Consider the following 19,123-nt stretch of genomic DNA (forward strand, 5'->3'; position numbering starts at 1 on the left):
CTAATTTATTCTAATTCAAAATACTAGACCAGTGAAGGACAAAACAATGAAGAGGTTCAATGGATTCTCTCTACATCTAAAATCCCCACTTACTAAGATATTTAGTGTGCATGGGACAAAAATACTTTTCAAAGTTTATAAACTTCAGGTTGATATCATTTGCCCATATATAAATAAAAAAGATCAATTAGCATAAGTTGCATTGTAACAAGTTCTGATAAAGGAATCTAAAAGTAGATTTTAAATACACATTCTTTGCTCACAATAAAATATTGTAGTTGCTTACATCCCACGAAAACACACTGGACAACCACAATTACAATTTGATTCTAAGAGAAATAATGATATAAATTAATTTTCTTTTTGCATGATTTAAAACTAGTTTGTAAGGTTTATTCACAAACCAAAACAGTGTGCTAATGTAACACAATTGATAATGTAAATTGGCCTTGGTCTGGTCTGTTTCTTTCAGTCCCATGGATCTTAGCTTTTCCAACAAGTAATTTTGGGGTATTGGTAGATGAGTAGACGGGGAATGATTGAAAAGTGAAGCTGCTTACCCGTGGCCCTACTTGACTTTGACAGGGACAAAGCAGCAGTCTGCTGCGCCTGTCACTGACATTTGTCATAAATCACTGCCAATTTCATCATTCAAAACCGACAGAGGGAGAAGGCGTGACAAAGAAGAAAGAAATAGACACCTGTCTCCCAACGCTGTTTATTCCATTAGTCCTCACTTTGAGCTCAGCTCTGGCACCCTTCCCCCCACTTTCATTGTAGTCTATTCTACACAAGACTATTAGGAAAGCTGTGCAGACCCATACACTCTTGGCAGTTTGACTCAAAGGAGCTAGGCTATAACTTGTCTCAAACAGCCAATTGATACACAGTACAAAAAAGTATATGTTTGCTTTGCCTCTTGTGGCATTAAGTAGTTGGCAGACTTACATTTTATCTGGTCAGATTTTAGTTATCCGTCTCTAGGAATCAATTTGGCCACAACATAGAGAATGAAAGCTACATCTTCTGGTATTTGGGCCGTCTGATCCTTTGATCCTCGGAAGTTAAGATTAAGGGGAGGGAAGTGTATTTCTGCCAAATGAAACCAGTAGTGTATCAAGACTTGTATGTTTTGTTTTGTGTACAAGTCAGTGTGCAGAAAAATTACTACAATTTCCTGACAATGTACTTTTACAATGTATAATAAGCCAGTCATTTAACCATGTCAATATATACCCCATTTCAAGCAAAAAAACATGACATGTCAGGTATTAGTATTACAGTTTCTCTTCATTTTCTTTTTAGAAATAGTAATCACTGTTCTTGCAACAATATTGGTTGTAACATTTTTGCAACTGTGAGCCGATAGACATATTGTGTTGTATTTTTTTTTTTTTTTAATCTAGGCATCAGGTTATTAAATAAACTACCAGCAGAATAATCACAAAGGAATGTGTCTTACTAGCTGTTGAAATCTACTCAATTCACTACATCTGAATTTATTTGATTTTTAATACAGAACAGATTATTTTGCTCAAAATCTTGTCTAATTTTGGCAAAGCTTATGTCTAAGCATTTTCAGCTTTTTTTAATTGCTCTTGCACAAAACAAAACACCTCCAAAAAGAATTGCATGTAAAGTAACACAATCAAATATTTTTAGATTTGCATGATCTTTGGTAAAAATTACACAAATCATTTCCCTTACTGGACAAGAAAATATACTGGATGTAATATTTTGTAACATAAACAGATACAGGCTAAAAACATAAGAAAGCTTTGTGTGTTTTTATGTGTCTCTTATTCTCAGGAAGTACAGCTATAAAAACCATCTGAAACTAAGAAAAGAGCAAAGTTTAGTTGGTTTGTATTTATTGTTTGTTAGTGTTTAAATCTTCAAAGAGAATCATTTAAGCCTACTAAAGTGGATGTCAACTTCTTTACCCCCTTTCATCTCCGTGCGAATGCTTCAGTCTTGGGAACTGGGACAAAACATAATGAGTGACATCAAATGAGAAGAAAGACTCCATAAGTAAGATCCAAACCAGTCAGCTCCAGAGCCAGAATGACCTGTCAATGCGTGATGTTGTATTTGCACATGAAAAGCACAGTGGTATAACGTTAAGTGTTTCATTTTTGATTCCACTACACAGAAAGCAGAGGATCAAAGATTTTCCACTATCCCTCATCTATTTTCGTGCTCATCATTTTCTCCTTCTAACACCTGAGATGCATAATCACCCATTAAAAGGAAGATAAGTGCTACATTTTGTCATCTGTTTCCTAGTAAGGTGATTTTTTTAGAATATGCCACCGCTGAGTGACGTGTTGGAGGGCAAGCCATTACGGTAATTAAATGGAAAATGACACCCCTCCCCCCCCAAAAATACCCAACAAAAAAACAACTAGAGTTATTGTATATTAATTTTGGAAGAAACAGTGCTTTCTTACGGAACTTCATGTGGCCATTTTTCACAAGCCTCAACACACAGACAACTCTTTGCATGTTTTATGAAATAAGATGGGATTTTTTTTTTTTAGTTCTGCCTTTCTCTCATATGTGGAAGAGTCAGATAATCACTCAGCTCCCTGGTACATCATTTCATCTCTGTTGGAGCCCAAACACCTTCCTTTGTCTAGTTCAGATTCAACTTGCTGTACAGACTGACAGATGGTCCAAGGGCAGTCTGTGTCGTCTCTCTAAAATCGTCCTTTGTGGGTAAGTCTCATTCATTAACCCTCTCACACTTCAGAGCCAGAGGTAGAGGGCCAGCCTTACGCTTTGTCTGGTAATACAAGAACAGTGAAGGCCGACTTTATCCAGGGACCACTGCAGCTGTGTCGGTGTACACTTGTGTGTTTAGGAAGGACAAATACGGGTTATTTTCTTAAGGCTTCTAGAAGTAGTGTCACACAAAACATAAAGCTGAAAAGCTGAGCTTGCTTCCAAGGATTTTCTAAATACCAGGTCTCTTAGTCTGTGTTCCTGAAAGATGTTTTTTTTTTTTTTACGTACTATCCTTTAAACAGCGTACATGCAGTCTAGAAATGAATGCAGATCAACCAAATTTTTCCAAGGTCAGCACAAGTAGCGAAAAAAAATAAACAATTTTACTTAGTCATCATATTTATTTAGTAATTATTACATAAATTTCAAAGAGCATGTTGAATTGGTTTTAAAAGCAGGTTCTAATGATTGTGTTGGATGAATCTAGTAAACACTACGTTTTTTACTAGCTTCATAGCAAAGAAAAAAATTTTGATTGATTGCTTAGAAAAACCTAAGAAATGTACAATTATTTTAAAGAATTGACTGTTGAAAGTTTCGCAAAGACAAACTCATAACCTGGTCAAACTACCGTGTGATGTCTATTAGTTAAGTATGGACATTAACTTCTTTAAGTCAGCGATGATCACACATTGCCCATTTAGTTATCTGAATCAGAACTACAATGTAATGCAATCTCCAGTTATGCCAGATTGCAACAGACTTTTAATCATGTCAAATATCTGTGGCATGAGTATCGCTTCTCAGAGATCACATCTATCATGCACAAATGTCCCATTGCTACTGAATTATTATGCACCATTTTAACAATTACTTAAAAAAGGGTGATTTAAAATGAAGTTATACCTTGCAGACACTATATGCACTAATGAAAATCAATTTACTGCAGCATGAAAAATGCTTAGAGTGGCAGCATGGGCAGGGGTCTTGACCTTGATTTAAGATGGAAAAATATTTTTGACTAATTGGAAAACACTAATAGGCAGGAGCTACTACTGCAGTTGTAATGTAAGTAACGTCCCTAATTATGTTCATGTTATTTGTTTGTATATATATAATATATATAAAGATGTTTCTGTTTATATTACTTTTTCCTGGTTTCACAAGTTGAAAAAGAAAACCCAAATTGTTTTCATTCAAACTTCATAAGTTTGCCATTCAAATTTGTTGTCCAACAGTTTTTCAGTTGGACAACCAGCTGAAAAACATACAAAAGGAGGTGAAGGAAATGAAGGAATTGAAGAGATTACTTAGCCAGCAGCAAAGTAAGATGTCTCTGTTAAAAGGTTTTGTTGCAGGCATTGGAACATGCTTAGGTGTAGGCCTTATAATTACAGGGCGAACATGGCTATCGAAAATATATGCTTAATAGACCTTACTGAAATTTTATGAAGACATAGCTTGAAGCCCGCAGGACATTTAGGGTCAGGGTAAGCAGGGTAAGGGTTAGGGGCAGGGTTTGAAAATGCCCTTTTTCTGGGTCACCGACATACGAGAGTGCATTCATCCAGACCCAAATTATATCTCACAGAAGCCTGGGACAAAATAAAAAATTTGACTGCCAGGAGGGGAGACAGACCGGGGCCCCCTGCAGATTGAGGCTGCATGCAGGGGCCTGTCTCTGGACTTGTTCTCCGGGAATCCCCGGTCAATGGCCTAGCCTCTTTAACTTCCATTAAAATGTTTAAAAATGCATTTCACATGGGAAAGCTATATATTGGCGTATAGGGGAGACTCTAAAGAACAGCCTGGAGCTTTAAAAATGATGCTCACAGATCCATCCTGACTGAAGTTCTTCCACAAAAACGTCAGTCTTGACATATGTCATAGTTGAAGCAAGAGCTGCGACTGAATCAGGAAGACTGAATATAAATATTCACCACACTTTTAAAATTTTTTGGCAAAAATTCTGAAAAGGACATTTTTCCATCCACTTCCAATCCTTACCAATCCTCACATTTTAGTTAATGTTTTCATTTTAAATGTTGTGAAATGTTGTCAAGTGGGCTTAGTGGGGATGAAGTGAGACAAGGATAAATAACCAGAAAATCTGTGCAAAAATAGAGAAATTGTTACCTTCACATGAAAATAAAACATAGGACTATAAAAATCTCTTTCTTCAGGAAAGGAAAATCTCCATATTACAATGAAATGTTGTGGAGGTGTACAAGAGGACCAGGTTTCAACATGCACATCCAGGACATATGCAAAACATTATCGTTACACATTACCATTTCTACTGATTATATAGTTCCAAATGTATATTAATAATGTATTTATTATCTCGAGGCTTTGCAATGTAAACATATCGACTTCCAGTGAACTTTTTCCCTTGGAACTTTTTCAGCATGTCACTGCCTGTTACCTTAACCCGACATCATTGGACTTCTAAACATGACAAGGTAAATACAAACCCAGCATGCTCAACCTGTGCTCCCTCTGCCCTCCAGGCCATCAAAAAGGAGAGGTCAGAACTGGGCCTTTAGTGAGGACCTCTGCTCGTCCTCCAGCACCTGGCAGCCAACACAGGGTACACACACAAACCTTCTTCAACCAGCAAGCAGGAAAGAGCCTGCTTGAAATTCCTGACAGCAGTGACTAAAACCACTCTTAGCAGCCTGGCTCAGCAACCAGTCAGCAACCGTGGAAACAACAGCTAATAGGAGAAAACCGCAAGAGTCCTTTTTAAAGGATGGTAGCTGCTCCATACATGTGATAGGGTGCAGTATTGTTATTTGTTTTATAGTTTCACTTAAAACACATGCACATAAACTATAAGAATTATTCTAATCCAGTGTCAAGACTATGTACAGCCTGTATTGGTGTGCTTGTAAGCAGTAAGAAAGAAATAAGGGGGTAATATTGATACAGATGTGTAGTAAAAATGAGCAGAGTAGTATTTAGCCAATTTTCTCAGTTTTAAAAATAACTCAACAATAATACAAACATACTGGATTAGCGCCTTTGCGAACACAGAAATTTTACCTTAAACTCAGAGCCCAGAGTCATTCCAAAAATTAGCTATGAAAATTTTCTGGAACATGACAAGCTATACTTCAACAGGTATGTGGAACATGCACTCAAAGTAAAACTGAATTATTCCTATGATCAGATTAAGATCATAGGAATAATGATGCTCAATAATAATGATTATGATTTTTCATGAGTTTGTCAATCAAAAGGAAAGGGGGAACATTTTTTATGAAACATTATTGGTGGGCTGCAATTAAACACCAAAAATCAAATCTCAGCTTTTGAATAAAGATTAGCTCTCCTGAGGCCATATCCAATATAGCTTAAACTTTAAAAATGAACAAGTAATGTAGATATGTCCTCTTGTCCATAATAATTCAGTAATGCATGCATTTTCTGGGCTTTTCTTATCTGACAACATTCTCAAACTCATTCTCAAATTACAACAAATTTATTTTGGTTAAAAGAGAAAAATAAATTAATGAGCTATCAGAGATGTAAAGTACAAGAATGCAAGATCAAGTCCTAATAAATTATATTTTTAACCTTTATTCTTTCTCTGTAGTTGACAAACCAAATAAATATGCTATTCAATTTCATCAAGTCGTCTTTGAAAGATGAAGGTCAGAGTATAATTACACTGTAATCTTTTAAATATAATTTTAATATTCCAGAATGTTTTAGTTTATATTTGCTCTGTGAGAGAATAGATAGAATGTGTGTACAGGGAAAATGAACTAAATCACAAAGCTTTATGATCTACAGGAATAAGGAGAACAAAGTTTCTCTTGCACAATTTATATGTAAAATCAAAATGTAAAATTAAACTGCAATAAAAGCCTTAACTTTTGACTTATGATTAGTAATTCAAGATGCAGAGGTTACAAAAATGGGTAACATTTTATTTGACGGGTTGTGAATAAGACTGTCATGACACCGTCATAACCATGCCATAACAAACTTTAAAAATTATGTAGCTTTATGTTATTAAAGTTAAAGTTTAATCAGCAATATTTTTATAACTAATTTATGTCAGATCATGATTTCTTGGTTAATGTCAAGTTGTCTTAACGAAGACATTTTGAATAATGTCAACTTTGTATTAAAAGAGTCATGATTTACCGAATGCCACTTTATGACAACAGTCATAAATATTCATGAAGACTTACTCATGTTCATGACAGGTGTCATGTTTATGACAGTGTCATGACAGTCTTATTCACAACCCATCAAATAAAGTGTTACCCAAAAATGAATAAACATTTAAACCCTGAGTAACCATGTATCATGTGGTACATGAAGGGATTGCATTAAAAAATTGACAGTGCATCCAAATTAGATGCGAGTGGATTACATGTGCATGTTTTCATTTGTATCATTGCAGAAAATCTTAATGACTTTGCTGTGGCAGTATTTAGAAGCTGTCTGTGCGTGTGCAGCAGTCCCAGACAAAGGAAAGGGGGGAACTCAAAGTGAGAATAATGAGGCACACAAAAGAGTAAAGCTAATGCAGTAAAATACTGTATGTCAACACCCCTGCTCCACATGTTTTGCTTTTACCAGAAAATTAAGGGAAACAAGCAATATGCTGTTCAATTGTGAATTTATATCAAAGCAAAAGCTACAAATAATTTGGTCTAGTTGGAGATGGTCCTGCTTATTTAATAGAATGAGTGTGTGTGCCACCATGCTTTGAGAAACACAAAACTAACTGTAAAGTGCATTTATAGTCCTTTTCCTTTCCCGGTGACTCTGCAATTACCATTCAAACTAGCCACACTAATCATTTACCCATTTAGAAAAAGAAATCAAGTGTGTACACAAATCAAGTTTAGTCTCATACATAAAGGAGTGAGAAGCAAAACAATAGCATCCACTGGATATAATTTAGATTTTATTATATGTATTCACATTTGTTAAATAATTTCAAAGGAACTATTATAAATCCCCAAAGCATCCTGCAGCATCACTAGACTTTGTTGATAAAACTTTTGAAATTGTTTTTGTTCCATTTTTAACTACTTTTCTTAATATAGGGTTCCTATTAGATTAATTAAAGACAATAATATTGCAAATCTTGACAACTTTTCTTTCATTTGGAACACTGAATGAAAAATAATTAATTTGAAGTTGGAAGAGAATAATAAAGCATCAGAATTTTTTTTTTCAAAACAATGCCACCAAATACATTAAACTCAGAAATGTTTGAAATCACTCAGCTGAATGCTACAGCTCTTCAATGTCAACACCAATTTCTTAAACCTCAAACTGAACAGTACAAATGGGTTGAACTGTTATTTAATATTGTACATGTTATGCACTCAAAATATACAGTATATATATATATATATATATATATATATATATATATATATATATATATATATATATATATATAAAACAAAGTTATTCCATACTGTATGTTCCCCTTCATTTTCCAAAATGGCTTTGCAGAGGTTTCTTTCAGCCTTCAGCCAGTCAATATAAAATACACCTAATTGCTTCACAGAATATATAAAAGCCATTTTATTAAGTTCTATTGTTAAACCTAGAAAATCTTTACATCACTGTCACATGATATCTCAAAAACAGAAATGTAGAGACAGAGGAAAATACCAGCCTGCAAAGGACTAAAGCAATAACTTGAGTCTTTCTAAAGTAATCTTTCTACCCATGCCCTTTACATGTCAGCAGCCAGTTCCTTTTCCTTTGCTTCTCTGTCCAGTACCTGCTTTATTGTGATGCTAAGCAGTAGGTTTTGACATTCAGAAGGGCCCTGCCAAAGGACAGACCAGTGGATGCAGTAGAGAAGAGAAAGCCTTAATGGGTTCAACTGGAATGGAAAGCATGTGCTAGTCTCCACAGGCTGCAGGAGAGAGAAATGTCAAGTATGGCTATTACAGAGAAGGCAGCAGCTCACCTGAATGAAAAACAGTCTCACCATGCACATCCACAAGCTACAACTCCACACATCAATGTCCTGACAGATGAGATAAATTAACCCATTCACACCCAAGTGCCACTGACTAAATAATGTCACATACATATTAGTAAGTACACAAAAACAAGACAAACCTGTTACAAGCAGATTGAACAATCTGTAACATCTACCGTAACTGAAACACATTTAAACATAAAGTAAAAGCATCAAAAACATTCCAAAACACTGTGGATTGAAAGAGGCGTTTTTCATTTTTTTAAAAGAGCTATGAAAAGGTATTTTCCCTATTTCAGATTTTATCTGTATGTTACTCTCTTAAATTTCAAAGATGAAGACAACAAGAGCAAAAAAAAAGAAAAAAATACAAAATCTGTTTCCTAGGTGTGAAAATCCATCTGGCCTTAAGTGAAAAATGGAATTGCTTCTTTGTTAAGTAGTGAATTAACTATGGCTAAACAATTATTTGAAGGCTGAATTCAACACCAAAACCTAATTACGGCCTGATCTACAGAATCAACAAATCACTGCAATAAAACCAGACTAACAAGAAGTCAGCTAATATATAAACACATATATACTGTATATATATATATATATAAGCAAAAAAACATAATCATTCAATCTAAAAACATTTAAGAACAGATGAGCAACACAAGATGTGTTTCCAGAGAAAGAACCTTTTCAGAAATTGTCTGGGATTGTGTTTCTCCCCGCTGCTTTACAAAGCAGGAACCAAGGCGGAAAAAAACAAGACTGCACAGGAATGTACTTAGAAAACAGCCTTTGTAGGAAGGAATTTTTTGGGATGGACCTTGAACTAGAGATGGTGGTTTGTAAAGCGAAAATGTCAAACATTTCTCCCTGCTGAATAAGCTCAAACTGACAACCTTTCCAGGGTGTACTGTAAAAATGCATCGACTCTCCATAACCCCACAAGGACAATTGAGTATAGACAATAGAAGGATGGATGAAGAGCTCCAGAATTTTATTTCAGTCATCTCCCAGTTTTTACTTCTCTGTAACTAGTTCCTATATTATGTTAATTGTAAATTAAACAGGAGTACTACACTGATAAAATCCACCAATCCTAGTGAAAATATCCAATTAAAGGAAGCATGAACTTCCTCTTTCTGAGTTTCGACTGAGATGGGGGAAGAGTAATGATCTTACCAATGTCTGTTTAAGAGATTTGAACCAGTAACGTTAGAATATTATATGTTCTGAGATACAGAAAAAAGCAATCGCAAATGCCCAGGGTTTTTCATCGCTCACAGATTTTCAGATGCACTTTTGCAGCTGCTTCAGCATGTGAATGCAGTTATAGTTCCTATGAGACAACTCCTTGGCTCCAGTTCAGAAAAATCTGTGGATCATCACAAACTTCTTCTCAAGTAAAACCTTTTTTAATCTAGTTTCAGAGCTTAAACGCTATGAAATGATTATAAACATCTTTTGTGGGAGTTTTAAAGGGGCATTATTGGTAAAAATCTACTTTTTTTGAGCTTCACATCATGTTATTTCCTCATCAAAAGCATGCCTGGAGTGTTGCCTTGATTCTTTCGTGCATGTTTCAGAAGTCCTTAAATCTCCTATTCTATAGTTTGACAAACAGACAATGGTCTGTTAATACCACATGAATGGTTTGCAGAACTGGTCTATTCTCCCAGTTAGCGATATCTTTCAGTCACCATACTGACCAGACACGCCACCAGCCCACAGGATACAGACTGTTTCTGCAGTGTATTAAATGATTTAAAGCTTTTTAGATAAGGCTGAAAATAATGTGATTATTTTACATTACTTTGATTTAAAGGTAAAACTTAGATGGTGCAAAAACTGTAATATAAAGTGTTCAGATATCAGCAGAAATCTCAGAGCATTGCTTCAGAGGATCACTTCAACTTGTTTTGCTAATTTGCACCCCTGAGGAATCTAATCAAAGCTAGTGCCAGACTAATGAAGCTCTTTAGCCCAGAGGCCAGAAGCGCATACATGGCCCTGTCCTTCAAGGCTCAGTGTGGGTGTGTGAGTGTGTGTGTGTGTATGAATGCACAAGTACCAGTCTGTGCACGCCGCTGTACACAGTCAAATGTGTGAACGAGGGAGCACATGGACATAAAAGGGTGGCATCGCTGCAAATCAGGAAAGCCAAAACCACACTCTCTGAGAGAATCCTGCATCAAACAGATCTTGCTGCCTAAGGGCTGGCCTCCTCGTTCTGTCGGCGTTCAATTTCCCGTTGTTGCACTAAGAGCTTCTGCCTCAGTGAAGAGACACTCGGCTGTTGGAGTGGCAGCAGAAATGACTGCCAGAGAGAGCGACGCAGAGATGAGGCAGTTTGGAGGAACGTGATCATCAGCACAGTCTGAAGTGGTCCAGGGAATCAACTGCAGACGGAGCCTTGATATCTGTTTCTACTTCTGTGTGAAAATGGTGCACTAGACACAGCTTGCTAAATAAATTACGGAAGGAAGGTAAATCCAATTTTCAATCACACTTTACCTTTTCTTTATTTTTTTTAAATTACCCTTGATGAAATTGTGCCTGTGCTTTTATTCTTTTATGTTACAAGAGTTGAGTAGAAACAATCGTATCACATGAAAACAGAAAAGCATGTATTTCTGCCAAGGTCCACATTTTAACCATTTAAGACTATAGTCTGAAAAACAATAACAGAGAACTGGTTTTCTCAGAATCAAAACAAATAAAAGAAATGTTGTACTTGATAGAAAAATGTTTACTTAGCATTTCACAATCTTACCAAAGGTCTGACCAGAGACCTGCCAGCTCCCCTTAGAGTGAGCCAAGATGTAAAGGTATGATAATGCTCTCTTCCCGCCCAAAACAACATAAGTTCATATAATTATCTCCCTCGTTACTTCTCTCCCTGATGGCTATGTGACATAACTGCTGGCACGGGCAAATGTGGGAGGACCAGAAATGTGTGTGTGTGGCTGGAGCGATAAGACTGCTGTAAAATTTAATTAGCACAAAGCCATGGTGAAAATGACTTCATTTCTCACTGCATTATTAACTAGAGCACTGCATAAGAGCCTAGTCTCAATCAGTGTAAATAACAGGTTTCTGTGAAAGAGGAATACAGAAAGTGAGAGAGAAAGGAGGGAAAAAAAATCTGAATCGTGGAAAACGTCTAAAAAAATATAGGGGATAAAAAGTTGGGCACAAAACTGATGTGTGATTTAACATAATAAATCGCCTTCTCTTTTTTGCATGCGTTCATGCAGCACATGGTTTTATCATTGCATTTATAAAATAAGAAAACATGTGAGGGAATATCAGAAGTGTGCTGAATAGAAATCCCACATTAGCAGCTTCACCTGCGACTCTGGGCCTGAGCTGGTGTGAATGGACTGATTAGGGTCCTTGGCTCAACATGCTGAACACCACTTTCTATTTCACGACTCACAGCCCTTATTACAGCCAGGCTTCCTCATAATCCAGCTAAAAGTGGATATCTGAGGAGCCTGATCGGCTTAGGACTTGGGCTAAAAACGCAGGACATACAGCATAGAGAGAGGGACCAGAGTGCTGAGGTGTTTGCTATCATCTTTTCTTTTCTTTTTTTTAAGGGTGGTAAATGGATGGTGATTTCTCCACGTACGTGTGTCAACTCTGCTCTCCTTTACACTAAACTCTTCAACAAGTCAACGGAATATAAGAATATATAGCATACTAATTCACTTTCTCATTTTCTACTAGTATGAAAGCTGAACAAATAACTCAGGTAGCACATACAAAGGGTTATGCTGACATGATTATTGTTAACACAACTTCATGTTGGCAGAAAGGTTCCATATACTGTATGCATCAAAAAAGACGTCTGAAAGTTAGAGACAAATTGCACATCAGCCAAGCAAGTAAAAAGAGATTTTCAATACACGCGTCCTTGATTTTAAAAGCAGCAAAAGAGGCAAACACCATTAAGATCACGTCGAGAATGATGTGGGAAATAGAAAACCATAATCCAAATCACACACGGCATATGGTGTCCTTTCAGATACACTATATATACACCAATTTAGCTGTAGTAAATTAAGTGAATGGCTTTAAAGGTAAGAGAGGAGGGCTTGTGTGTGTGTGGATGGTGGTAGATTACTTAACATAAATCCACAGAGCCAACAGACCAGACTGTAGTATAATGTGCCATATCCTAATGCATCTGTGTCACCATGCAGCAAGAGAGTTCACATCAAAACCAAAATAAAAAAGTTAGACAAAGCTTTCAGTTTGGCTTTTTACAGCCTTCAATTATTATTCCATAAGTCACACAGCACGGGCTAGATCTAATTACACAAGCTACTTTGTTAAGGTGCCCTCTTGCTCCATCTGTTCACTGTATGTGTGCACAGGCTCAAACCAGCACACACCAACTGTAGCCTTTCAAATGGACAGACAGAGACAAAGGCATGTCAAAGTACATTTGGCCATCTGTATGTACCTTTGAATACAAGAGAAAGTAAACATCTAAAGCAGCATTCAACAGTGCTGATTCTGTGACTCAGAGTGGCCAGATGACTCTTTACACAAGTACAGAGAGGTGGACACATGTCCGAGGCAAAAACACAGATATTGCTTTGACCCAGAAATCAGCCTGACATTCTCTCCTCAGGTTTAAAAATAGAGATGTTTCAATTAGGGGGAAGCAATGTGGACTTAAAAGTACACCATTTGTTGCAATAATGATAAAAAGTGTTTAAAGATCTACTGCTCTGGTTTTTGGCAATTGATTATGAGGTTGTAGCTGCATGTCACTAGAGTGAAGATCGTACAATCACAAATACTGCTGTTAAATATATATCTATACTGTATATAACAACAACACAGAACTTTCAGAATATTAACCAGAATATTTTTCCATCATAAATAAACATTTTATGATAATGATAAGCAATAATAGTCCACATCTTGTTCAGATCTGCAGGTTATAAAAGAAAAAGGATCATTTTTGTCTTGATTAGGCTTTTTTGGTAATAAGCATGAAATGTGGCAAATATATATATATATATATATATATAATTTTCCTGCTCTCATTTTTTGTGTAATAACACATCAACAAGCAACATATACTTCATAGAATTTAATTTTAAAAAACCAATAAGACTTAAGGACATGATTCATAAATAGAGATAATCTTGTAATTCCTTCCATTTTGATTAGATTCAAAGCTAATTTCTGTATCAAACAACTTGCAGCACATTTTTTTCCCATTCTAATGGATCATAGCACCTTTCAGCTCTGTCACTCTGACATGTCTGTGTCACATTTAAATCCCGTCGGAAGATGGACTGCCTTAGGCAAACAACATTATAGAATATACAATTTGATCACCAGGAAAGTCAAGGGGCCACAGAATTATTTAACATTTTGGAAAATTCATCATGAATTTTGTAGCCGTTGGGCTCCACACATATGCAACACTGTTGCAAAATTTACAAAACTGCAACTTAAATATGGCAGTGATGACACAAAAGTAGGATTACTCAATCTCATGCAACACTATGAGAACACTCTGTCTGCACCGATAAAAGAATCACTGATCTTACGATGCCCAATGTCTGAAACTTGAAGATGAATTAATGATCTGACCTACTGTCTTGCTAAGTCAGCCAAAATAGCCAACCGCTTTGGGACACTTACACAACATTTAAATTATACATTTAATTTTGTAAAAAAATAAATAAATAAAAAAATAAAATAAATAAATAATAAAATAAAAAAAGATACAAAAAACAAACATTGAGGCAGTGAGATTGTGCAAAAATACTGCACCTTATCATGAAGAAATTAAAAACCTAATTCCAGCACACTTATCCCAGAACACCAAACCATTCAAACTGGAAGCACACATACTTCAAAGATGCTACAGAACTTGACGGTCTACAAAACCCAACTCATTTGCTTATGATTATAACAGTAGAGCATGCATTATGCCGCACATAGGCAACAAGATGAAAAACATTAACTTTAAAAAACAAACAAACAAACAAATAAAAAAACCACATCAGTTAAAATCAGAATTACAAGGTCAGGCATCACAAGAAGCCAGAAATCAGATTTGGTCACAAAAAGGCTGATCGTGCATCTACTTTAACTACGGTTTAAGTAGCTATTTTCTATGAATATATGCAAAAGTTTATACATTTATGTGAGAAAGTGAACACTGACAACAGAAGCTGCCTGGCAATAATCTGTCACTGTAATGAAAAGCGCACATGCGGAATGTGATGTGTGAATGATATATTGTGACTAAATGCAGATAAATCAGCAGCTTCTCCAGTTACACTTTTGAAACCATGATGTCTTGCATCAATTGAAATAGATCAATGTAGGAGAGAGTCTCTGCTCCTCTTTTTTTTTTGTTTCGAGCTCACTGAAACGATTTAATAACCCCACTCCTTTTCTGCTTATGTCATGTCTGGGGGAAAGTAGCAAGGCACGGGAGCCGATGAAGTGAAGACGAAGCAAAGTCAAAAAGTAAAGACTAGACTTGGGAACTTTGGAGGAAAGCTATCTTATGTAATAGACAATGATATGGAGAGACAAGGATGTGAAGGAAGAATGAAAACGCACAAACACATACTTCAGGATACAGTTAGCCCACAGTGGATTCCACATATCACAGTCTATAAGAGGCCAAATCAAATAGGAAAGCATCTAACAGCATTTCTCTGGAGCTTCGGAATCTCACTTCTAGTGTTTCACATGTGAAAGAGGAGAACACACAGAGCTGCAAAGAAACAAATTCCCTTTACTTAATTCTACTTTTTATGACTTTCAGTTCAACTTCAGAATCCTTCCAGATTCATCCTAGCAATGTTCTGCAGCACATCTCCTTAAAGACACTGCAGGTTGAGTCTAAAATTACTCTTATTATTCCTTTTCAAGACCTATTTGCGTCTACACCAAAGCCATTTAGTCCTCCATCAAATACAAACCTGAGAAAACAAACGTGGTGACATTGTATATGACATAAATTCAGTAAAAAAGGCTAGAAAGTTGACTCTGCAGATATATTGTGAGGGGAAAAAAATGACAAAAACTAAAAGTTTGCTTTTAAGCTAAAGATATTAATGCTTTCAGCTGCAAGCAGGGAAACATAACTCGTCTATTTGGTGACAGGATTCGCAGACTTTGTGACGTGACCTTTACATCAATTTCAAGCTCTAGTTCAGAGTCAGACCACATACAATAATTGTTAGGTCAGGTGTCACTAAAGACATTTAAGGTAATTGCTCTTAAGCAAAGAAGTGTACCTGACCTTACTCATCATAAAAGATCAGTCTAGTTCAAAACTATTACAGCCAGCACATGCTCTTAGCGGTCCTCTGACTTCCTCTGTTTAAAGAGTTGTGGAAGCTCTTCCTCTCTCAAACACAACAGGGGGGGGAAGGTGTAGTTGTAGTTGATTCCTTCCCACATGTACATGCTTTCATCCAGCTTGGGAAACAGAAAGGTTGTGACAGGACATTCCAGGTAGGGGCTGAAGAGATGTTTTCAAAAGGAGACAGTTAAAAACCGTCGCCTTCTTTATAGATTCAATAAAGGATCTTACACCTGTGTGGCAAACCACCATCGATCCATCATTCTGTGGAGCCCGATCCAATTTAGAGAGCTCAGGAGCCGCAGAGCCCCACAGCCTTATCCTAAACCAGGCCACAGCCAGCCCAAAGCCTGCTTACCTTCATCCCCTAAAGTCAGCAGGTGTGTCCGTGCGCCTTTATGGCTGTTTGTGTTTGTATATGTGTGCTTACGGAGACAGCAAGCCAAGCCAAAAACACCTTTGCTGCTGGCTCAAGTCAAAATGAGCTGAGTTGCTGTAAGGGTGGGTCTGGAGACTAGACAAGAGAAAAGAAAGAGGCTGAGAAAGAAACTGAGGAATAGAAGACAAGCCAGGCCAGAGGTTACGATAACATATATAAAACCCCCCCGATTATATTAATGTTGTAAAGAGTGGCATTTTGTAATCCTCGAGGTACTTAACCAAATCTTCCCCTTCATTCATGGCCATATCTTCTGATTTAGATGTTCACTCTTTAATTCTCCTCCCTGCTTCCCTGGAGTGCAGCAAAACCCAAAGCTCTTTTATTAAAGGGTATTTAAAATATCTAGGCTGGGTGGTATGAAAGTGAAAAAACCTGCACCTCTGACTAAACTTCATCACCTCCCAAATAAACAAAGAGGGTCATACGGCTTTCACTCACTCCACCGACTAAACCCAGGGCAATTAAGGCCTGAATCTCTGTAGGAGTAGAGGAGAGAGAAAAGAAACGGGGTGAGGGAGGGGGTCCGTGGTGAGGCAGCAGCAGCGGAGAGGCTCCATACCAATAACAGGCAATTATGTATGGGTAGGGCCATTGCCTGGCCATGAGAGTATAGAAGAAGACAGCAGGGATATGGGATGGTAGGGAAATGAGGAGGAGTGTTATTTAGGAGGCAGATGGCAGAGAGGGGGAAATTAAGATGAATGGGCACTGAGAGGGCTGAGCTGGTGCTGGGGCTGGGCAGAGAAAAGTAATTAGCTGTGGTTGCTTTGGGAGGCTGGCAGTGAGTATGATGCCTGCAGTGACAAGCAAAAGCCTTGAGCTTTATTAGACAACAAGTATGTGTCTGAAGCTGCCAGCAGGGGGCAGTTGGGTCAGCAACCTTTTAGTACCTTCTTACCTTGCCACCACATCATGGGGTCTTTTCACAGCATGGACTCTGAACAGGGGCTCCGTTTTAGTAGGCACTGTATTTTTTACTCTAATCTCCTCTTAATAAAACATATTTCTAGCTTGTTCCCTGTTATAGTTCCTCTCTCACTTGCACACACATCCTCGCAAGAGGGAGTCCAGTCTGTTTCGCCCACACAACTGCACAATCTCATCCTTAAAAACTGGCCTTCTGCATCTTCCTCACACCATCTCTACTGTTACAGTTCCATCTATCCATCACTTTCCTCCCACCCCACATATATCCTTCCCCTGTGTGCCTTTCCAATCTAATTTCAGATATACTCTAGCAGAACAACAGAGCAACACCCTTTATCACACCCATCAATGATGTGGGCGGATTGTGCGCAAATAATTTTATTCATTCGTGCTTATGTCAAGCCCACTGGGATTCCAATTACAACTAATAAGATGTAATAAGAGTAACAAGATCATTCTTTAAATACCTTAGTGGATGATCTCTTTAAAAAAGAAAGCTGAAAAAACACATGAAACAATATCTGTTCACAACTATGATTATTATACAGGGATTTCATGGAAAGTAATTATATATACACCCAAATAAAGATGGAAGCTCATACACTTACTTAGAAATGACGTCTCTAAATATGAGTGTATGATCTTAGGTATGATTTCTTTCCTGAATAGTTTCCACCTTATTTATGTCACAATCTTTCTTCGGTTTTGAAAACAAAGTTGTACAGAAGTCAGCACACACACACAAAAAAAGAAATTCAAGACACAAAATATTCAATTTAAATAATGCCAAAGATTAAATGTGCATTCAAAGACCAAAGAATTTACTCAAAGCACCACATTCAAGAGAAAGTTCAGAGCAGCCCACACACTACTCTCAATGCCACCACTATCTCTCTCAGTTTGCATGCTCCACAAACTCACTCAGGCCGATTTTCTTTCAAATGCTCGAAAGATGTACACAAGGTAAAAGAAAAAAAGAAAGATATGAAGCACAAGATAAGCAGGGCATATCTACAGCAGGACAAATTTGCATTGTGACACGTGCAAGACTTGCTTAAATGCAGATTCGCAATGGCAGATGAAGAAGAAAGCTGAGAATGCTCAGAGCTTTGAAAGTGTTCTTTTGACAACTGTTTTTTTTTTTACCATAGTTAACGGGTCTGAGAACCTGGCGGAAGGAGCTGGGGCTGATCGTCTGCTGGTAGTTATCTGTAGGGAGTGCAGTGGACAAACAATGGACTAAGAGCAACAAACCCGGTGGTAAAAGACATATTCCATAGCTCAACATTAGAATGTTTGCTCACAAGAAAAGCAACGTCTCAGAGTTCATCCATTTAATCTCTCTAAAAAGAAACAATCAAGAAGAAATACAAGTTTTTACATGAACTATTAAGTCTATCTTGCATTTAACTGAAAATGAGAGTCCAACTATAAAACTATCAGGATGCATTCATTGTGGTTTTCCACCAAAATGAACAGGAAAAAGGACAGAAAAAAATGACCTTTATAACCACTGATTTTCTAACATCCGACCTGAATTAGAAGAGGAGTATTAGATTTAATGGTCTGTATTTGGGGATAAATGTGAGATATAAGACTTACCTCGGGGTCTTGGCGCTCTCTTCCTACGCTCTCTGAATGCAGCTCCAGACTGCAAGGCTTCCAGCAAACTATCCATCACACCTGTCTCATCATTCTCTGAAAAAGACAA

At 37.1% G+C, this 19,123-nt stretch overlaps 1 protein-coding gene across 2 annotated transcripts in view; it reads right to left on the reverse strand.

Moving 5' to 3' along the window:
• LOC102228072 (protein diaphanous homolog 3-like) overlaps positions 1-19,123 on the reverse strand; it is a 163,655-nt gene that overhangs the window by 31,436 nt on the left and 113,096 nt on the right. For both annotated transcript variants that reach the window (XM_023331769.1, XM_023331768.1), the window contains 2 exons: positions 19,015-19,110; positions 18,559-18,621 (listed from right to left, as the gene is read on the reverse strand). In XM_023331769.1, the coding sequence (XP_023187537.1) occupies positions 18,559-18,621; positions 19,015-19,110 (159 nt within the window). The remainder of the gene's footprint in view (positions 1-18,558; positions 18,622-19,014; positions 19,111-19,123) is intronic.

This window comes from Xiphophorus maculatus, chromosome 4, assembly GCF_002775205.1.
Source record: "Xiphophorus maculatus strain JP 163 A chromosome 4, X_maculatus-5.0-male, whole genome shotgun sequence".
Lineage (NCBI taxonomy): Eukaryota > Metazoa > Chordata > Actinopteri > Cyprinodontiformes > Poeciliidae > Xiphophorus > Xiphophorus maculatus.